The sequence below is a fragment of the Babylonia areolata genome, chromosome 18 (genome assembly GCF_041734735.1).
Source record: "Babylonia areolata isolate BAREFJ2019XMU chromosome 18, ASM4173473v1, whole genome shotgun sequence".
NCBI lineage: Eukaryota > Metazoa > Mollusca > Gastropoda > Neogastropoda > Buccinidae > Babylonia > Babylonia areolata.
In genome coordinates this window covers 31,524,679-31,547,985 of record NC_134893.1, presented here as the reverse complement: position 1 = coordinate 31,547,985, position 23,307 = coordinate 31,524,679, and the positions used below count along the sequence as shown (strand labels likewise).

General features: G+C 39.7%; 1 protein-coding gene across 4 annotated transcripts in view; it reads left to right on the top strand.

The window, feature by feature from the left end:
• Nucleotides 1-23,307, top strand: part of LOC143292658 (calcium/calmodulin-dependent protein kinase type II subunit delta-like) — a 133,548-nt gene that overhangs the window by 69,394 nt on the left and 40,847 nt on the right. For all 4 annotated transcript variants that reach the window (XM_076603158.1, XM_076603157.1, XM_076603155.1 and 1 more), the window contains exon 12: nt 143-185. In XM_076603158.1, the coding sequence (XP_076459273.1) occupies nt 143-185 (43 nt within the window). The remainder of the gene's footprint in view (nt 1-142; nt 186-23,307) is intronic.

The window sequence follows — 23,307 nt, the reverse complement described above, 5'->3', positions numbered from 1 at the left end:
TTCCTTCCCTTCGATCCCTTTTCCCCTTTCCTTCACTCCTTCCCTCCCACCCCCACCCCCACCCCCCACCTCTCTCCCTCTCAAGTTATTGATAGAATTTTCACTTCTCCATTACCTAATTTCTTTTTCCTGTATGTTTCAGGGTGCCATTTTGACTACGATGCTTGCAACCAGGAATTTTTCAAGTGAGTATGTTTTATGGTTAGTCAGGCATTGTCTTATTTTGTTTTTTTCCCCCACTTAATCATGACTCCCTGCTTTCAGAATGATACCTATGTGTTTCCCTTCCGACTGCCTTTGATATTGCCAAGCGCTTTATTTGGGGTTGCTTACCTCTCTTTAAAAAGTGATGGAAGGTGTTTATGATGTAACACTTTTTTTGTGAAGGTGTGTGTGTGTGTGTGTGTGTGTGTGTGTGCCACACATATTGTACGCAAACATTTATCAAATTGTGTTTTTGTCAGTGACCAAGCAGTCATAAATCTGGCATCCTTTTTGTTTGTGTGTGTGTGTTTGTGTGTGTGTGTGTGTGTGTGTGCGCGCGCGCACATATTGAAGTTCTAGTGCATTTGTTTTGTGCCACTGTGTGTGTGTGTGTGTGTTCGTGCATGCGTTTGTGCTGGTGAATGTGTAATGTTTGTCGACAAACAGCAACTGGTCAAGAGCAAAACAGGTTCCTCCTCAGACCTTCCTTCACCCCTCCCCCTTCCTCCTTTCCTGTTCCCCCCCCCCCCCCCCCCGCACCTCCTCCCCAGTCTTCAAACCAATCAGCCATCCAACAAACAGGCAGGCATTAAACAAACGAGCACATCATGTAAGCTGATCAGCGCACCAGGGAAGAGAGAAAAAGGAGTAGTGTGTGGGCTGATTTGGCAGCAGCAAAACAAGTCAGCGGAGGGGGTGGGGTGGTGTGTTAATTCCTCCAGCTTAAGTTGCTATTTCTAGGCAGTGGTGACAGCTGTGGTGGTGTTGCCCACAAATCTTTGGAGAGACTGCTGCTCTCTTGTGGTTCTGCTGCTGCTGCTACCTGTTTCTGTACTACTTACTCCTGTTCATCCTCCTGCCGCTGTTCAGCATTCAGTTGTCGGTTACTGGTTTATTACTGTTGTTGTCCTCACCTGGCTGTTGTTGTAAGGATGGGTTTTTCTGTCCTTGTGGTCTTCATCTGCTGCAGAGGCTTGGCTGGTCATTAGGGGTGTGTGTGTGTCTCTGTGGGGGTGGGGAGGTGGGGGGGGGTTAAGCACAGGCTGTTGCTTTATATATAAACATGCGTGTTGATAGTATCTATATCTACATATTCCTCTCTTTTTTGAGTGAGTGAGTCCTCCTCTACCCCTTTCTCTTTAAAAGGCCTTCGTTTGGTTACCTCACCCTCAATTCTTCTATGCTTTCTTTTTTTTTTGTGCATGTCTTTGGATTGAATTTTTTTGGAGGGGGAGGGGGGCTGGATGTTGGGATTGGGGTTGGTATCAGGTGATTTGTAAAGTATCTGAAAGTTTATGGGGAAAGAAGGTGGAGAGTGAGAGTGGGATTTATGGTGTGTAAGTTTTCTGAGAAACGTTTATAAAAGAAGGATGGGAGGAGTTTGAAAAGGGGGAGTTGGGGGTGGGGGGTAATGGGCGGGTGGGGGGGTATCTTAACATTTTAAACAGCTGTGCATGAGATCTAGTGTCAGGAAAACACACAAAAATCAGTTATCCTATGTGTATATTGACCTAAAATTGAATGTTATCCCGTCAAACCTTTTTCGTTGTTTCCATCTTTATTGTTTACCAACAGGAACGCTGTCACCTTGGAAATTCTGATCGATTGACAGGAAAATGGGGTGTCATGTCAGTGGTTTTCATCAGTTTTTGTGTGTTTTTTTTCTTCGTTTTCTTCTTTCCCTTCAGCCTCACCCTCAGGAGAGAACGTGACAGTAGATAAGATCTGTGTGCAACCACATCAGGCATTGGATAAAACAGTACAGTTTCACCTACTTACAGTTCTCAGTTACTGAGTTAGCCTTCCTTGTTTGTTGTGTTCTGTTATAAGATGCATTAATTAAAGAAAAGGTACTGTTGTGTCTTCCATTTTTTATTGTTCACTTGTGAAGCGCATACTTTTTCATTTTTTATGTTTAGTTTATTCTGGGTATTACAATGCATTTTTAAAATGTACTGTCGAGTTTTTTGTTGTTGTTTGTTTGCTTGTTTTCATGTTCAGTTATGCTCTGCATGATTAATACACTGCCCTTTCTTTTTATTTTATCAATTCTATTTATTTATGCATTATTTTCTCTTTTTTTTTTCCCAACGATAACCACTTGTCGCTTAAATATTACCACCTCTGCTACTAGCAGGCTTGTACCTGAAGCCTATACCAGGAGAGAAAGGCAAGCATCTGTTGAGCTGGAATGCTTTTTTCTATAGTTCCTTTGAGGATGATGGTTGAGGTAGTCAGGGGGAGGGGGGTTGGGGGGGGGGGGGTTGGGGGGGGGGGGGGGGTGGATGGGGGAGATCTGGGAACAGAAGGCAGAGTTCTGTAGGGAATAGGTGTTTTAAAAAATAACAACACAAGACTGTTATCCTCCTTGTCCTATATAGTATGTGTGTGTGTGTGTGTGTATAGAGAGAGAGAGAGAGAGAGGGGGGGGGGGGGGGGAGAGAGAGAGTAGTTTGACTGGGTGTGGCTTCATCAGTTATGAAGTTATAACTTCCAAGTCATCACTGGAGCATATGGTGTGACAGTGACAGCCACAGCAGCTCCACTGCTAAATCGTCATATATTGTACAGCAGACGATAGTAAGTCTTTCAGGTTTGAAAATTAAACCTTTTCCCATTTTTTAAAATGTTTATATTAATTCATGGTATTTAAATCAAGGGTAAGCGCTCAAGGCTTGATCAGCATGTTGGGTTTATGTGAAGATGAGGCATCTGCATTGTGTTTTTGTTTTGTTTTTGTATTTTTATTTCATTTTAACAGAAGATGTAGTGTTGCATGTAAGGAATAGTCCACACACTTCGACACCTTAAAAGTGAAACTGAAACTTATGGCATGCTAGTTTTCTCTCACAGCATTTTAGTACATCACTTAAATTATTTGAGAATATATGTTTTCAAGCCCATTGAATATTATAGCTTTCCTTGCGAATTTCTTGCTTTTTTTGCTTTTGTCTTTTTGAGAGGAGGGTACAGTCTTCTGATTCAGTGTGGTAGCATGCACCCAAGTACAATAAAAAAAACAAAGGCATTAAACAAACGAACAAAAACAAAGCTTTTTAAAAATGCCAAGTTTGATGATACATCTATCTGTCCTTTCTCTCCAGAAGTTAAAAAAAAAAAAAGAAAAAAAAAAAAACTTATTGAAAACTTCTGGATATGTTTTTTGTTAATTTTACTTTTCCCATTTCTCAACCAAAAAAATTATCATGAAAAGAATTTAAAGAAAAAGAAGTTCATATCAGAAAAATGACTGCGATTGAGTGTGGGTCAGGACATATAATTTTACAAGGAATTGCGCATTATAAGAATTATCCATTATTATCATTACTTTTATTACTGTTTCACTATGAATATCATTGTGCAATTCTTTCTACTGTCATTGGGGTTTTTTTTTAAGGTGGGGCTGGGGATGGTAGGCGTATGAAGAAAGCAAGGTGGGTGCAAGAGGGGTATTTTGTGTGCTGTCATTGTGTAATTGTGAGAGAGGAGGGAAGGGTGAAGAGAGAGAGATGCAGGGGATGGAGGTGGGGGGCTATTTTCTGCTATCATTATGTAATTGTAGAAGGAAGGGAGGGATGAAGAAAGCAAGGGACATTACTAGGGCATCATCTGATTTTGCTTTTTTGAGGGGCAGTGAAGCCATTAGTGGTTGGGTCCAGGCTGACCGGGTTTTCCTCTCACATCTCCAACATTTCCGCCCACACCCCCCTTCCCCTTTCCACACCCTGTCCACTCCCCTTACCCTCCTAGCCACCCCCACCAACAGGCTCCCGTTTCCTCCTGTCTCCTCCATCCTGTCCAGTGCACACACCCCCACTCCCCCCACCTCCCCATACCTGCCAATTCCTTCCCCTAATATCTCTCCTCTTCTGCAGCCTGGCCTCCTGAGACAGGGCACTATTTAAAGCTATAGTCCCAAGACTGGGCACAATTTGAAGCTATAGTCCCAAGACTGGGCACAATTTGAAGCCATAGTCCCAAGACTGAGAACTAGAAGACATATAAGCAGCTACTCAAAAAAGCAAAATCAATCAGCCAAGACGAATCACATCCAGCTTTTGGGATTTTCGAGATGCTCGCCTCTGGTCGACGGTACGGACGCATAAGGACGAAAACCAATCACTTCGCCAATAGCTTTTTCCCCAAAGCAGTCAGTGACCTTTCTCTTGAACAAATCCAGTATGATAAATAGAATTGTGCAATTAACAGCCATCTACCTGAAGATCTAGTCATCAGCTCCATCCACATGTAATATGCGGCTTAATATGCGGCTTCTGTTCAAACGTGCGTGCGCACACAGGTGTGTGTGTGTGTGTGTGTGTGTGTGAGAGAGAGAAGAGAGAGAGAGAGAGAGTGTGTGTGTGTGTGTGTCTGCGTGCGTGTGCAGTTCGTGCATGTGTGAGTATGCACAAGTTTTTGTATTGATATGCATTTGTATGTATCCTAATTTCTACTGTATCTGTGTTTGTGTATGATTTTCGATTTATGTTCGTACCTTGTTATGTACTAAACCCTCCCCCCCCCCACCCCACTCCCCAGTATTCCTTGTGACCCTGGTACATTTGGTAATAAAGACATATTCTATTCTATTCTATATTTGAAGCCATAGTACCAAGACTGGGCACTATTTAAAGCCATAGTCCCAAGACTGGGCATTGTTTGAAGCCATTGTCCCATATTTGAAGCCATGCTGGGCACAATTTGAAGCCATAGTCCCGAGACTGGGCACTGAAGCCACAGTCTCAAGACTGGGCACTGAAGCCATAGTCCCGAGACTTGGCACTGAAGTCATAGTCCCCAAGACTGGGCACTGAAGCCACAGTCCCAAGACTGGGCACTGAAGCCACAGTCCCAAGACTGGGCACTGAAGCCATAGCCCCAAGACTGGGCACTGAAGCCATAGCCCCAAGACTGGGCACTGAAGCCATAGTCCCAAGACTGGGCACTGAAGCCATAGCCCCCAAAACTAGGCACTGAAGTCATAGCCCCAAGACTGGGCACTGAAGCCATAGTCCCAAGACTGGGCACTGAAGCCATAGCCCCCAAAACTAGGCACTGAAGTCATAGCCCCAAGACTGGGCACTGAAGCCATAGCCCCAAGACTGGGCACTGAAGCCATAGCCCCAAGACTGGGCACTGAAGCCATAGCCCCAAGACTGGGCACTGAGGTCATAGCCCCAAGACTGCCTTAACTTGATATATTTTGGATTGAGGGTATAGGGATATTGTGATAGGGGAGGAGAGACACTTTGACACTTTGACACTTTGACATTTTTATTGTCATTACCTGTAATGGTCTATTGACAAGGGGGTGACGGGGATTAATTCTTAAATCCTCTTAAATGCAAAGCAACATTCTGCTTAACAGCATTTCATCACCAAACAAACAAACAAACAAAATCTCTAAATATAACTCTCTCACGATACATTAAGCAAGCGGAACACACACACACACACACACACACACAAAGAAACTAATCAATCAAACTCGACCACCCATTCTAGGAGTGAAATAGTTCAATATATCAATTATCTACCTTACCAAATTAACATAAGAAAATAAAATTTACATATGGATATCCTCCTCATTTACTCTGGTGTGTTCTGATCATAGTGATTATGCCTTATTTTTTGTGCTTCTGAGATAAATTTAGCTACTGACTGTATGATATATTCATCATCAGACGATAAAACAGAAAAAACATCATGTCTTTTAGCTAAATGAGATGAAAAAAATGTACATTTTTCTCTTACTTTATCGTATAATTTACAATGAAACAAAAAATGTTTTTCGTCATCTACACTAGATGCACACAAAGGACATGGCAATTCTGTGGATGCTGCAGGTTGAAACCACAATTTATTTGCATTGAAACCAAATGTCCGTAGCCGAAATCTTGCATAATTTAACCTGTGCCACTTATCTGTGATGACTGTTAGATATTTTTCAGTATGAAATATACTTTTGAATGAGAAAAACCAACTATATTTCTCTTTGCTTTCCATATCTGAATGCCAATTTTGCTTAAAAGAACAAATCAATCTATCTCTAAATTCTGATATAAACTGCTGTTCATTTCCCACTTCCTGATACATCCACACAATTCCAAAACCGTGTTCAGACAAAACCTTTTTTACACTATAAGTCCAGTTTTCCTTTCCTAATTCCATTTGTAACAACATCATCTCGTAAGCCTGTCTGGGTAAACGTGATTGTGGAAGTTTCAATAATTTCAACCAATACTTAATGCATTTTACAAATGTTCTTATATACAAAGGATATCTGCCCGTTTCCCCATATAACATTGTGTTGGATGAATGAATTGGCACATTTAAAAAACGTTTAATTGCATAAGTATGTACTTTTTCCATCTGTGAATTTACCTTTAGTCCCCAAACTTCGGCTGCATATGTAAGTATAGGTTCAATCTGTGTATCGAACATTTTCCAAAACAAACAGTAATCAATAGACTTAAGCTTTTTTAATGAATTCAATATTTCAATAACACCTTTCTTTGCTTTCCTGCAAGATTCTTCCCAAGCATAATTTAAGCTTAATTTTGTTGAGAATATCATTCCCAAATATTTATATGAATTTATAACTTTAACATCCTCATTTCCATAAAGCCATTTTTCGTGCACTGACAGATGTCCACCCATTCTAAATACAATAATGTTAGTTTTATCCATGTTCACTGTTAAACCCAAATAGTCTGCTTCTTCTTTCAATGCATTTAATTGGTTCTGTAAACCCCTAACAGTTCCAGACAAAAGAACAACGTCATCTGCAAATAACAGTAAAAATATCTCGATTGCTCCCGGAATTAATTGAATTCCATGTCTTCCTTTTCTCGACAATTCTGTTGCTAATTCGTTAATAAAAAAGGAGAACATTTGTGGGCTCAAAAGACAACCTTGCTTTACCCCATTTGGGCAATCAAAATATTCTGAATATATACCTTTCTCACGTACGCATGCAAGCACTGACTTATAAACACCTCTAAGAGCATTGTATAATTTGCCATTCACACCACTTTCACGCAGAACATGCCATAATACATTACGATTCACGGAATCGAAGGCCTTCCTGAAATCAATGAAAGCAACATAAAGTTTTGTGTTATTGAGTAAGTATTTTTGGACAAGTGTGTACAATGTAAATATGTGATCTGTTGTACTGTAGTTACTTCTAAATCCTGCTTGCTGTTCCATTATTTTTTCTTCTTTTTCAGACCATTTGGTTAGTCTCTTGTTCAATATGTAAGTGTACACTTTACTTAGAATACTGGTAAGCGCTACTCCCCGATAATTGTCGGGATTGTTGACATCTCCCTTTTTGTGAATTGGGATAAGTATGGATTTTGACCATTCTGAAGGAAAAGTACCACTTTCAAATAGTTGGTTGAATACTTGAACAAGAAAGCTTATAATGTCTGTATTTGCATTCTTTAACATCTCTGCAACAATTTTATCTGGCCCTGCACTCTTTCCTGTTTTCAAATGTCTAATGCCGGCAATAACCTCTTCACTAGATATTGTATCATTAAACAATGGTTCATAATTATCATCGTCCTCTAACTGCATGTGTTCTTCTTGTTCTGCATTATGTACTGATTCATTGAAAACACCAAAAAAATGATCGTGCCATTGCTCTATGGATATTTCATTATATACAAAATCTTTTCTATTCACTGATCTTAATATTGCCCAGAATGTCTTAGAATCACAAACCGATTCTCTAAGTTTTCTTAATCTGGCTTCTACAAACTCTTGTTCCTTTCTTTTTCTTAATTTAACATATTCTTTCCGAGACAAAGCATACGCTTCTCTTTTTTCTTGTTTATCTTTTTCTGTTTTACATCTCTGGAACCTCTTAAGTAACTTTTTAACTTCGTGTTTCTTTAGTTCACACTCATCATCAAACCAGTCGTTACACTTCTTTCTTCCTTTTCCTACTCTTCTCACCATACACGCAGCAGCTCCATATAAAGCACTAACAAACAAGTCTAAACTTTCATTCACATTCACATCTAATAACTCCAAGGCTTTCTGTAAACTACCTTGAAATTCCAGACTCTCCAGCTCATTTTTGTATATAGAAGCATTTTCGTCTGACCACATAATTTTTTCTTCACCTTGCTGTCTAAGGTTTCTATTCCCTGAATAATTGTAGTTTTTGTTCCATGTAACCTCAACTGGTAAATGCCACGAATCAACACAATCACCGACACACAAATCAAAGTTCAATTGTAAATCATAAGAAACCAAAAAATAGTCAATTACGCTACATCCGTTTGTTGATACAAAAGTATATTCACCTTCTTTATCGCCACAACAAAAGCCATTTAAAATAGTCATATCCAACAAAAAACATAACTCCAATAATGATTTACCAAAATTATTAGTAGTATTATCTTTAGAACAACGTGAACAATTTTCTCCATAAATGTTATCATATTCTATATCACCAAAGCAATTAGTCATCACTTCAGTTTCAGCTTGCTGGTTTCCTGTTCTAGCATTGAAATCTCCTGTTATCATAATGTACACTTCATCTTTTTCAAATTTTTGCAATAAGGCTTCTTCCAAAATCAAAATACCATTTTTGATGACCTGATCTCTGTACATAGGTCCTCCTTCTGGGACAACATAACAGGCCACTAACACAACATCTTTATCCAAGTCAAACACCTTTTTGTCTATCCTTATAGCAACAGCATTATTACAACACAACTTTATTTCTTTAACACTATTTTCGATACTCTTTCTTACTAACAGCAGCACACCTCCTGAATTTCTACCATGCAAAGATATCTTCTTAGCCGGTGCATGAAACTTTATATAATCTGTGAAAACTCTACTATACTCAAACGATGAATCAAGAAAAGTTTCAGTTAAACAAACAAAGTCAAATTTATTTACATAATTCACGAAAGAAAGATCCTTTAATTTTCCGCACAAATTTTCCACATTATAATTTAAAAATGTCCATTGAATTGGATGGCCGGGCCTGTCCTATGGCTTTTTAGAGCCGCTTGAGCGAAGGTGCCTGTCGCTGACACTGCCACCCCCCTCTCCCTCCGCCACGAACTGGACCTGTCGAAGCTCTCCTTGACTGGTTACCAAGGTAGGCGTGCATCCCCGTCTGCCTGCCACGTGCTGCACGTGCGTCACTGGAAGGATGACCCGCCGCGTCATGACCCGGGGAATCCCCGCTGCCTCTCGTTGCCCCGCGTCGTTCGTGCACACCGCCGTAACGGGGGAAGCCCCCGCGTCCACCTGCACTGCTGCCCTGACTGTGACCCTGAGTGCAAGGCGTGTCAGGGGGTGGGGAAGGGGGAGAGGGCTCTCTGTCCACGTCATTCATTTTGTTCTGAGTGTTGTCTGTCACAGTCATTCTCTGTGTATTGTCAAGACAAGGGGACTTGTTCTGTTGGGTGATTGAGCCAGACACACCATCTTCTCTCAAAACTGAGGAGCGATCAATGTGTGCTGTGTCAGTGACACCTGCACTGCGATCACTTCCTCCCCCTACAACTTGTGCAAAGGTTCGGGGATCTGGGAGCCTGGGACCGATTACCAACTGCCCCCTCTGAAAATAAGCCCGTTTTCCCTCTCTTCTGGCACTGGCAACAATCTGGGCCTGTGCTCTTGTCAAATCATTGGCAATCTTCACCCCTCTTTCCTGCAGTCTTTGTCTTGTGTCTCTGTTGGTAAGCAATGTCATTTTATCTTTCCACTTAGTAAACTTGACAATCATGGGTTTGCTTTGTCCTTGTTGTGCATGTCCCGTCCGGTGTGCTCGTATAATGTCGTCAACAGTCCAGTTTTTGTCTTCGTCAATGCTGTTGAGAATGTCCACTACCATCTTTGCACATGTGTCAAAAGATTCCCTGGGCTCTTGTTGAGGAATCCCAAAAAACCGCAGGTTATCTCTACGTGAAAAGTCCTCCAATCTGTCAGTGTCAAATTTCAATTGGTCAATTTCTTTTCTCATTTCGTCAACTGTACCAGAAAGTTGTTGAAATTCCTCTTTTCCATAATTCGAGTCCTCGAACAGCTGTTGAATGTCTGCTGTCATGTTGGTCACTGTCTCTGTCATGTGCCTGTGGTCGGTTTCAAGTCGGTCACATCTTTTGTTTATTTCTTCACACTGTTGCTTTACTTGACCCAGTTCGTCTTTTATTTCACCGAGGTCATGTCGTATCAGTCTCGTTTGTTCTGCAAACTGCTGTTGCATGGCTTGCATCAGTTTATTAACCACGTCATCTTGACCTGTCAATGTGCCTGTCACAGTGTCACATTTAGCTGAGTTGGACTGTCCGTTCGTGTTGGGGCCAGGGTTTGTTTCAACATCGCCGCTAAGAAGCAGCCTGCGCAACGACAACACTGCATGCTCCACGCAAAAGGCAAAGACAATCCCTGTCACGTGCATTGCCAACTGACAATTGACACTGCCACTGACACACAACACATCTTCTGTGTATGACCCTGGTATTTTAACATTGACTTCATCGACTGGCCATGTACAGTCCAGAAACAACATTTCGCACACATTGCAACATGCAGAGTTAATCAATGCCATGACGATGCAACACCACACAAAAGCGACAACAATATCGGTAGACGAGATATGCGGTCTTGTGCCTCTGCCATCGCTCACCTCTTGCACTTGTTTATGCCGGTACACATTTGACCCACCTTGTGACTTTCCACAAAAAATGCCAATAGCGGCCCTCCACGTCACTATGTCCACCATCTTAAGTGAATTCTTTTTCACTGACCTATAATGAAACAGATACACACAATTATGCTTAAGAGCAGACTGTCACAACTCTCCACAGCGCAAAATGCTCTGCACCGGTTGCCACGAGCTGCTGCCTGGCCGCCATTACCCGTCGTGCCCCTAGGGGAGGAGAGAGAGAGAGAGAGAGAGAGAGGGTTGCCTTAGCTTGATACCTTGCCCTGATATTGGTGTGGTGTGTGCTGTGTTTGAGAGGAGGCTAGGGTTAATAAGTGTGCCTCAGTATCTGATGACTTCACTCTCATAGCCTCTTTTTCTTTTCTTTTTTTAACTGCAGATACACCACCACCTCTAGCATCCCCCCCTCCCCCCTAATGTTCTTTTTTTTCTTTTTTTTTCAGTTAGGGCTTCACCAAATATGATTTGTAGAGGAGAGAGAAAGACACTGAAAGTTGGAGGAGATGGGAAACTTATGTGTATGATGAAATAATGAAAGTGTGAGAAAAGATAATTTTGGGGGAGCGGGTGGGTGGGTGGGTATCAGTTGGAAATAAATGAATAAAGAAGCAAGAGAAAAAGAATGTCAGCGCTTGGGGGAGATCAGACTATTCTGTTATTTTCTTTACGTCACTTTTGAAAAACTATTTTCTTTTGGTCACTTTTGAAAACATCACTTTCAAGTATTGTACAGTGAAAATATTTTTCCCATCTTTATTCCCTTGATTTTTTTTTTTCTCAAAATCAACACTCTCATTCCCAAGAGAGAGGTCAATGAGATACTATTCAGGTGTTATTTATTTATTCAATGTAGATAATATCTTACTCTCCCTCATAATTATTCAGCTCTCACCGTGACTTGATTGAGAGATCGAGAGATCGAACAGTCTGTATATTGTATGTAGAAATTGGAAGAGAAGAGGAGGGGGTGGGGGAGGGGGGGGGGAGTAAGGTGGGGGTGGGGGGAGGGGTGTTAACAGAAAAAGCAGATCTACTGACCTGCCAGGTCTGTCTGATTCCCTTTTTTGGCTGCTTTCCTATCCTGGGTATTAGTTCTCTCAGACTGATTTGAATATCAGTATCCATATGTATGTGAGGTGCCAAGCCTCTGAGACTGACAGGCAGTGTGGGCATGGAAATGGAGGGAAGGATTTAGGCCTGAGGATGAGATTCAGGAGGCAGCAGCGCAGGGTATGATGGGATGGGAGTGGGAGTGGTATTTTTGGCTGCAGAGATGAAATTGAGATTCAAGGAAATAAAACTGGCTCAGAGAGTGTTTGGACTACAGCGACAGGTGGAATAAGGAAGGATCTATGATAAAGAAGCATGCAGTGTGTTTGATCTCATAGCATTTCTGCAGACATTTAGATGGCCTGTGTAAAATTTTGGCCTTATCTTTGACCAGCTAGCCTAGAACATTTAAATTTATGAAGCACTTTTTTTTTCTTTGTGTGTGTGTGTGTGTGTGTGTGTGTGTGTGTGTGTGTGTGTGTGTGTGTGTGCTGTTTTGAGGTGTATTTCACTAAGAAGTATGAATTTGGGTGGGTAATCTACACACATGCCTGCACTTATTGTAAAAAGACCTGACAAAATCTGAAGGAAGTTATTTACTAACCTAAGACATATAATTAGTAATACTGGGTCCCAGCAATAGAAAACATTGGAAAGAAAAGGTTCTTTTTTCTTCTTTTTTTAAAAAAAGGGTGGGGGATTAGGGCAATTTTGCATGCTTACGTGCACAACACGTTTATAAACACACACACACACGCCAGATCATATCCCCACAATAAGTTTGAAGAAAATCACAAAGAAAAGAGAGAGAGAGAGAGAGAGAAAAAAAAAAAGGAGCACAAGATTCAAAAGTGAAGAACATCTCACTTCCAAGGAGTAGGTGCTTAAAAAGGAGAAAGTGCGTCATCCCAATGCTTTGAGGTCGTGTTTTTTTGGTTTGTGTGTGTGTGTGTGTGTGTGTGTTTTTGGCCGAGAGGCGTAGAAACCATAATCAAAGAGGGAGGGAGCTGAGGAGACGGGATTTAATCCTGTGGAAGATCACACGGATGAGGAGGTGCTGGGTTATAAATGGGATTTGACAGCACCGGAGGAGGAGGGAACTTTGTTTTGTTTTGGATTTTACTTCTTTTTTTTTCACTTGTTGTTGTGGTGGTGGTGGTGGTAAGGTCTGCTAAGACATAAAAAGCAAAGATTATGAAGTCTTGCACCTGCCGATATTGACAAGGCTAGGATCGCTTGTGTTGTCAACCTGTGGAGAATGGGGTTGGTTCTCTCTCTCTCTCTCTCTCTCTCTCTCTGTCTCTCTCCGTGTTTTCGTTTTTCCTTGATAGACATTCTACGATTCTGTATTCATACATTGTTCTTTTTGTTTATAGGGGCCGGAAGCCTATGGAATAAAAAATTGTTGTTCTCTCTCTCTCTCTCTCTCTCTCTCTCTCCCCCCCCCCCCTCCCTCCCCACCCCTTTCTGATGTAAGGGATGGACACAGAAAACCTGCAACAGCGCTCTTAAGTAAAAGACGTTTTGCAATTCGATTTGTGCTGTCTCTTCTTCTTTTTGTTGTTCCTTTGCCTTTGTGTGCTTTAATGCACACATTCACTCTTATACATACTTTTACATGTGGGCTTTTACATGTGGAACTGTTGTTTTTGTTGTGGTTTTTTTGTTGTGGTTTTTGTTTTTTAACCCTGCCGTGTAGGCCACCATATTCATTCTTGACAGGAAATATTCTGCCAAAATAACGCCTGCACTCTTTCACTCTTTTCCTCAATTTCTCTTCCTTTCACTCTCCGCTTCCTCTCTTCTTTCCTTCTTTACCAGGGATTCAGACAATGGTGTTGCGTATGTGGGTAGCCCCTTTATTATTATTATTATTATTATTTTTATTTATTTATTTTTTTAAATAAATAAGTGCATTTGTGGACAGAACAGACATGAAAAGGTGAAACATGTCTTCTTGACGATGTAAAGGATAAAATGTGTGGTGAAAGAAAAAACACAAACAAACAAAAAAAAGAACCAACAACCAACCATACCTGCCAGTCATTACTGATAAGGCTCAGGTTGCAGTTAATGGACTGACTCAGGTGGCAGGTTTCAGATGTGTTTCCCCTGTTACATTAAAAAAAAAAAAATAAAATATATATATATATATATATATTTACATTGGCTTTTATAGTGTATATTATCGAGTGTAGAACAGTGTATTCTCTCAGTGAATATTCAGAGGAATTTCAAAGTTCACAGAAAAGGAAAAAAGGTGGAAAAATAAGATACAACACAGGAAAAATGTGTTGAAAAGAGAGAGAAAACGAGAGTGAAAGAAAGGTGGCAAATTTAAAAAAAAAAAAAAAAAAAAAAAAGAGAGAAAAAAAGAAAAAAAGAAAAGATAAAAACAATAATTTTTATTATAGAAGATAAAATGAACGAATTGGCAACAGTAGTAGAAATCGTGCCAGCCAGAGATTATCAATCTGACAAAATGCGTTATTGATTGAAAAGCCCAAGAACACGACTGGCAGTGAGCAAATAGCATCAACTGGGCAACAAGGCTGCAGTTGAAGCTCACGCAAATTGTCAGATAGCAAAGCAGAACAGAAGGAATATTTACAGAACTATCAGCTAACAATGGGCTGTTGGCTTTTTTCTTCTCCTTTTCTGGCTTTTATTTTTTTTTTCTTTTTTTCTTTTTCTTTTCTTTTTCTTTTTAAGAAAAAGATTCATTTGGAAGCAGTGCTGCTAACAAGACACTGTTTGTTATATTAACCCCTTAACTCCTGTTGACAAGTATGCTCATCAGTGAGGGGCTATCACCTCACCGAGATCAGATTTACATTCAGATTACATGCCAGAATGTCAGTCAGTATTCTTTATCGGGATTTCTGTGTCTTGGGATTGTATTACCTTTGATCAGCGAAATAATCACATCATTAAAAGGCACACAATAAGTTGGAACTGCAGTAAAAACTAATGGTACACTAATGATTTAGTAATTTTCATCAGCCAAAGGGTTAAAGTGTTCTTTTATTATATGTGTATCACAATATTTCAGAGGGTGCAGTGAAGAGAGAAAGACAGCTCCTGGTACCATATCTTCAGTGTGAAAAAGTGTGTTGGGAGCAGCAGGGATACATTGAACTTGGCAGCATATGTGTGTGTTGGTGTGTTTGAGGAAGAAGGGGAAGGTAGGAGGTGAAAGAGATGTCCCCGCCACCCCCAACCCCTCCCTTTTTCTTCCTGATGAAGAGAGAGGAAAGGGAATATTGATACTTGATTTATGGGGTTTTCCCCAGTATAGAAAGGGGTGAGTGAAAGGAGGGAGTGGGTAAGGGAGAGGGTGGGAGGGGAGGGCAGGTGGAGAGGGGTGGGGTGGTGTTTGGGGGGTTCTGGAGGGGGTGGAAGGTTGGGGGCCTAGGGATGGTGAATGATGAAAAATTGACTGGGCAGAGGATAGAATTAGAAACTAGATGTGACAGACAATACAGTCTGTCTGCATTTCTTTTTCTTTTTTTTTTTCTCTTTTCTTTTTTTTTTTTTTTGTTGACCATAAGTTTCTAAAGCACAAGGTGAGACTGAGCATGGCCTTGATGCCATTGTTTGCCTGCTTGCTGCAGGGGTTAAAGAGCGTGCCAGAAGAGAGCTACATTGATACTGATAGGTTTGGCTTCAGACTGGGATATATTCAATATTGGCTTTGTTTTGCTTCTGCCATTCTTCAGTCCACTTCCCATTTTTTTAATCATTATTATTTATTATTATTATTATTTTTTTAATCTCTCTTTTTGTATCTGTTTCTTTGAAGCAGACTGGATTTACATTCAGCTGTGTTGTGTTCTTTTTATTTTTTGTTTGTTTTTGATATATTTAGTTGTACTAGAAATGGGCATTATTTTTGAGACAAAGTCCTGTCCCACACACAAAAATAACAACAAAAAACAAAACGGAGGGGGTGGGGGGGGGGGGGGTGTTGATGGATGAGTGGGGTTCAGTTTTGGTGTTTTTTTAGGTGTTTCATGGGAGAGGGGATAAAGAGTTGAGAAAAGCTGAGGAAGCGATAGATAGAAGACAAAACAGTCTACCGTATCATTTGTTTTCCTTCTTTATCGAAGAGGAGATGTTCAAGGGTTGTGCTGAGGATGGTTGATTAAACTGACACTTGTTGTTGAGGTGACTCCTGCGCCCAATCTGTGTGTAACCTGTCAGCCCTGGTGGTGCATGCTGTTGTGATGTGATGTCCGTGTGTCTTTGGTTTGTTGTTTGACCAGCTGTTTGATTCCGTTCCATTGCTGTGGTTGATGATGTGTCTCTTGTTGACTCGGCCTGTGTCTGTTCTGTTAGCCATTAGAGGAGGAGGATTTGGTAAGTGACAGTGGCCCTCTGACCACACCCCCCTCTTCCCCCCACCTTAGTGTATGATGTGTGTGGTGTGTATGTGTGTGTTCCTTCCAACATGACCACCACAGGTTGACCACTGCAGGGTTCACAGTCCCGGAAGTCTGGAAAAGTCTTGGTGTTATGAGAGAACTATTTCCTGCCCTTGGAATTTTGATTATAAAGACCTTAGTCTAGAACTATTGAACAAAGAGCTTAATGCATTAAAAAACAACAAAAAACAACAAACAACAACAACAACAAAAAACAACAACAAAAAAAAACAACCAACCAACCAACCAACCAAACAAATTGTGATGAAAATTGGACATCTATATCAGGATATCATTAGCAATGTACAGACAAATCTTGAGTGTTTGGATTTCAGTTTGGCAAGGACATTTTTTCAGTCTGATCAGGAAGAGGTGTTGGATAAAGTATGGGATTTTGATTGGACACATCTTTGGGAACCCTGACACCGCTCTCTGTCCTGAGCTGTTTTAGTGTGTCCACTCTTCTGTCTGATGATGGTGATGGTGTCTTCTGTATTCATCTAGGTTTTTAATGCCGTTCCTGCACTGCAGTGCTGTGTCTGGTCATGTGGTTATATCGGTGTTGGTTCCACAAATCCACTTTGTATACATGTGTGTGTGTGTGTGTGAGAGAGAGAGTGAGTGAGTGTTGTTTGTGGATCATGCAGTTTTGGGTTATGTTCCGTTATTTTCTTTTTTGCTGTTTGTGGGAAAGAGGGTGAGAATGTTGAAGGGATTTGATGGAGACTGTATGAAAATGTAGATATCATACATAATTATTACATAATATCAGCTGTTACATGTTGTTAGAAAGGTTATAAAAAATGTTCATTGTATATGTATTTTTTAACCAGTGACTAAGAATTTAAAACTGCGGAGCTGTCAATAGTTTGACTGCTGCTTATGAGTATGGCTGTCAGTGAAGGGCTGTCACCTGTGACCATTCATTTTCTGGACTTTTTTTGTCTTGGGATTCCATAACGTTTGTCCAGCAGAAATGACTTCACCTCTTGAAAGTGCATACAAGTTGCAGAACTTTATATACTTCATGTTCAACTTTCATGCAAGTTGCAACACTGATCTTGGTTCACCAAGATAACAGCAGTCATGGAGTTAAAATGTTTTAGTATTTGGTCAGAAAATACGGTACTGCTCACCTGTGTACACACTCCATCCTTATTGTGTTAGTGTCTCCCTGTGGTTTCCTGGCAACATTGATGTAGTATACCCTGCAGTGACCTGTATGGCCTTTTCTCATCAGACAGGTGGACCACAGTCCCTCTGTGTCTCATTGTTTGAGACATCATGTTTTCTCCATAGCCTGAGCTATTTATCTGTGTATCCCCCATGGAAAAAAAACAAACTAAACAAAACACAAAACAAAACATTTTTGTGTTGAAAGTATTTTATAGTGGAAATAGAATCACTGTGTTATAGGTCTTCTTGGTGTTATTAGTTTTGCATTCTTACTCCCCAGAAAGAACCAGAACATTATTTTCTTGAAATGGCAGTTGTACAACTTTTCTTCAGGTTATTTGCGACAACAGAGAGAAATTGATTGAGGACTGGTGACTTTATGTTGTCCAGACAGACTTTTTGTTGTCAAGAAATTCTGTGTTGACAGTAGGTCAGTGTTAAAATGTTTATCCATGTGCACAAAAAGCAGTGTATGTGTGCATTTCTTTGTTGTCCTCAAGCGCAGTGTAGCCTGACTGAAACAGCTTTTGCAAGCACCAATAAGAGTACCACATCAAGACCTTCACTGCACAGATGCCTTACCTGTTCCCCCCCACCCCCTGTTTCCCAACCCTGGAAAAAAAAAATGTTGGCATGAAAATGTTTCCATGAATATTGTTGATGCTGCTGATGATGATGTGCTGCCGCACAAGCTTTGATGATGGATGTGTATAAGATATGTGTATGCAACATGCTGATAATGTTGTCTTTTCTGGGTTTTTTCTTCCCTCTCTCTACACCTTCCTGCTCCTTCCTTCTTCCTCCTCCTTGTACTCCCATTCATGTGTCTCTGTTGCTCCTCCTCCTCCTCCTCACCTCACCCTGTGCTCCCGCCCTGCGCACAGTCAACAAGGGTAAGTCCGCTGGTAAAATGTAGCCTCTCTTTTCTCATTTTGTTTTGCAGTATTTTCTGTGGGCTTTATTTTACTTCATTTCTTTATTAGCATGTTTGCCTTTCCTATACTCTAGATCAGACTTTTATTCTATTTTTATCCTGTTTTGTTATATTTATTCTGTTTTTAATAGCATGCTTGCCCATAACATGCTGTAGAGCTAACTTTATTTCATTTTTAGAATGTTTGCCCACCCTATACACCAGTGCTAACTTTATATTATTTTACTGGTATTTTTGCCCATCCTATACTTTCGAGCTAACTTTTTTTTAATTTCAGTAATATTTTTGCCCATCCAATACTCTAGAGCTAACTTTTTTTTAATTTCAGTAATATTTTTGCCCAGCCTATACTCTACAGCTAACTTAAAAAGTTATTTCAGTAATATGTTTGCCCATTCTATACTCTAGTGCAAACTTTATTTCATCAGTATGTTTATCCATCCTATACACTAAAGGTATCATTATGTTATTAGTATATTTGTCAGTCCTATACTCTAGAGTTAGCTTTATTTTTTAGAATGTTTACCCATCCTATACTCTAGAGCTAACTTAATTTTATTTCATAAGTATTTTGCCCAAGAGCTGACTTTGTTTATTATTTTGCATGTTAGTCCATCCTATACTTTAGAGCTAACTTTATTTTATTAGTTTATTTCATATTCCCTGAAGCTGACATTATTTTATTTGTATGTTTGCCCATCTTATACTCTAAAGTTGACTTTATTTTATTAGTATGTTTGCCCATCCCATAAAGTTCATTATATTTTATTAGTAAGTTTGCCTGTCCTATATTCTAGAGATTTTATTGGCATGTTTTCCTATTCTGTATGTTCTAGAGCTAACTTTATCAATTTTTTAGAATGTTTATCCGTTCTGTTCTCTAGACCTGCCTTTATTGATTCTTTTAGCATGTTTACCCATCCTACACACTGGATTTGACTTATTTTTATATTTAAAAAATTGTGCATGTTTGCCTGTGCTTATTATTAATGCTGGAGCTGGGTTTGCTTATTGCTGCATGATTTTATTATACTGCTTCTAGCACTGATTTTTTAGACTCATTTTTTAAATCTTATATTTTGACTTCATTTGTTTGAGAATTGAGAACCATAATTTTTTCCACATGTTTTGTATCATTTCCTGGATAATGAACGTATTATTTCCCTGTCTAATACAGAATATGATTTTGAAACCATGTATTGTGGTATCTTATTAGGTGTTACATGTATCATTGGTTGACTTAAAATAATAAATAGTTGCTGTGGTCTTATTTAGCTATGATTATTATTTCTTTTGATAAGACCTATTGTTCCTCTGCAGTGTCTGTTATTGGAAACATACCACCCACCCATCCCTTCTCACTTTTAGATATTTCTCACTTCTCGTATAATTCCCTATCTTTTGTGTTCATTGGTGTGCGTGCACACACACACACATGTGCATGCGCATGCACACACACACACACACACACACACACACACACACACACACACACACACACACACACACACACACACACATACACACGCAGAGGTACATACGCAGGCACGCATGCACGCAGTAGGTCACTGTCACATGATGGTCAACTCCTCTCCACCACCCTCCTCCCCACCTTTCATCACCCTCCTTCCTCCCCTTTCTCCACCTGCCTGCTTCCACTTTACCCCATCTCTTATTACCATTATTTAGTCTGCCTTCCCCCACCCCCTTCACCCCACCCTCCCCCCCAACAATTACCATTCATTTCAAAGTAGAGATAGCTATGACTTTGTGTTTGACAGGTCACAGATGATTTATTCGAAAACAAAGGATTTGTTTGTTTTTGTAACTTTAGTTTCAAATTGGTTTTTGTTGTTGTAACTTTACTTTCAAAATGGTTTCATTTATCAGTTGTGGAAGTATTTGAGCTCCAGTGTTTGTTATTTTGTCATTTTAGATTTGAAATTGTGTAGTTTATCAGTTTCAAAAATAAATGAGCTCCTGTCTGTGTGGGTGGAATTAGGAGGGTTTTGGTGTAAGGGGGCAGGAGGGAGTGGGGGGAGTGTAATGTTATTAAAAAAACCAACAACAAACCCAACCCACCCAAAACAAGTAAAATGTTAAACTTTGAATAAGCTGGACACTAAATATCAGCATCCCCAGATGAAGGAAAGAAAACAGGAGGGGAGGAGGGCATGGATGCAGAGTGTTGCTGGATATCCATCAGATCAGAGAAGTCATACGCACACAGGATTGCATCCGCAGATCAGAGAAGTCATATGCACACAGAATTACATCCGCACTGTTTGTCACCCTCTGACCCAAACAGCTTCTTCTCACAGCCAGAAAATTTGTATTCTTCATGTGACTGTTCACAGAACAAAAAAAAAAAAAAAAAAAAAGAAAAAGAAAAAAAGGATCACTTGAAAACTTGAACAGTTTCTTTCTAGGGGGCATGTTGAAATGATGCTGAATTGTCAGTGAACAGCAGTGTAAAAAGCTGATGTAATAACAACCACTCATAACCAGAGGTGCTTTCTTGCCAAATTTTTTTTTTTTTTTTTTTTTTTTTTTTTTTACCAGTTCTTCTTGTTCATTTGTTGGCTGCAGCTCCCATGTTCACTCACATGAAAACGAGTGGGCTTTTACTTGTGTGACTGTTTTTTACGCTGCCATGTAGGCAGCCATACTCCGTTTTTTGGGAGGTTTTACCAGTTAAAATCCACATCCATTGTTTGTAAACTACTGAATAACTGTAATTGTTTGGCTGAAACTTGTTTAAAAAGTACCGAATTATGTAAATGTTTGGCTGAAACGTGTTTGTAAACTACTGAATAACTGTAATTGTTTGGCTGAAACATCAATTTTTCAAACACATTTTTCAAGCTGTTTCATGGTGCCATGAGTGCCTGAGACAGCTGTTTTGTGTATTTAGTGAGAGAACAGTGGTAGACCATATGCTGCCTGTATTATTTAGATCATATCTGGATAAAAAAAACCCAACTTTTCTGAAAACCTACCTGCTTTTATAGAGTGGTCCTGAACTTGTGAACCTTGTGTGATGCCCCGGGTCCTAGATGCACATATAGCTGAGAACATTGGGTCCTGACACTGGTTGGTTGATGTCACTTGATCATTCTGCCTTCAGATTTCAGCCGTCACAACAAAGACTATAGATTGTTTTCCAGTCCCCCAGTATGATATCTGTGATTTCTGCTTTTCTTTGTTTTTCTCTCTTTAAACCGTAGCTAGTGTAAGGTTTGGTTTTAATTCTTGCTGTGAATGTTAGCGTATCACTTTGGTAATTGGTTTTGCTGCACCTGCTACTACCACTTCTACTGCTACTACTACTGCTACTACCACTGCAACCACTGCTACTACTGCTGTTGCTGCAGTTTTCTTTATTTAAATATGTAATTACTTTTGCTGCTGTTGCTACTACTGCTACAACTGTCATTTCTACCACTACTTCTTCAACAGCTGCAGTTTTCTTAAAGTAGAAAAGGTTTCTTTTGTTTTTCTAACTGTAGCCTTCCGTTTAATTTCCTGCTGTTAATATTAGTCAATAACTTCAGTACTATGGTATTAGCTTTTGTTGTTGCTACTACTATCACTGCAACTGCAGCTAGTTATTATTATTGAAAATGTTTATTGCTTCAGTTTGTGCATTGTAGTTGCCAGTCTACATGATAGGGGTCTCACAGAAACATGCTAGTGCACAGAGACAAGCTAATAACACCTGTCCAACAATGATATGTTGAAGCATGCCCCACTGTTGTAAATTAACCCATCACCTGTCTTCTGGCAGGTGTATCCTCATGTAATCATTTATGTGATCGAAGTTTTCTATTCTGGGCAGTCAGTATTAATTTTTATGAGAAAAAAATGTATGGTTACCACATTTACTGTTCTGTTTTTCGTGTTATTTTTTTCTTCTTTGGATTTATGTGTAACCTACTTAATATCATTCTTATAGCATGTCTGCACGTCTGTCATAATTTAAAATTTGAATAAAGATTTATGGAAAAAATGTGTACAGTAATCAGTGATTTATGGTCATGGCTGTTATGAAGAGGTGAAAGTTCTTAAGAAGCATTGTAGAAGTTCTCAGTTCTTAAAACAAGTGGCAGACCAAATTGACTGTTGGTTGGGGGCATGTCAGAACACATGTTAATTATTATTTTGTCATCTCCACAGTTGGATTAGTTGGTGTCGTCCAATGCAAAAATAACACAAGGGAATTGCAATCATTCAGTATGTATATGTTAAAGACATAAAATGCTTAAATGTTCCAGGGTTTTATTTGCCTCTTGATTTCCTGATCAGAAAGAGTAGGTGCTGTTACTGTTACTTAAAAAAGAAAAGAAAAAAAAAAGATCATGATTATGGATGCCTGTTGCTTGTTATTTGTTTTGCTATATCCTCTTGATACTACTTTTGACAGGTAATTCTTGGTTTTTTTTTTATAGTCTGTAGCTGTCATTTGCTGCATAATTTGGTTTTATTATTTTTATTTTCTTAAAAGATATACATGTGTGTGTGTGTGACTGTGTGTGTGCGCACACAGTACACACACACACACACACACACACACACACACACACACATGCACAATAGTATGGTTTCTTTGAGTGTTATTAAAACTTGATTTCAATTACTGTTGAATCTGTCCACAGCATAGAGAAATTTCTTTCTTTCTTATTTTCTGTGCTGCATGTCTTTTACTAAATAATGACATACATTTATGTAATAATGATTTTTTTTTTTAAAAAGGAAAAGATAAGCACAGGTGTGCACTTCTTCTGCTTTGTCTCTCACTACCTGTTCACTCTTTCTGT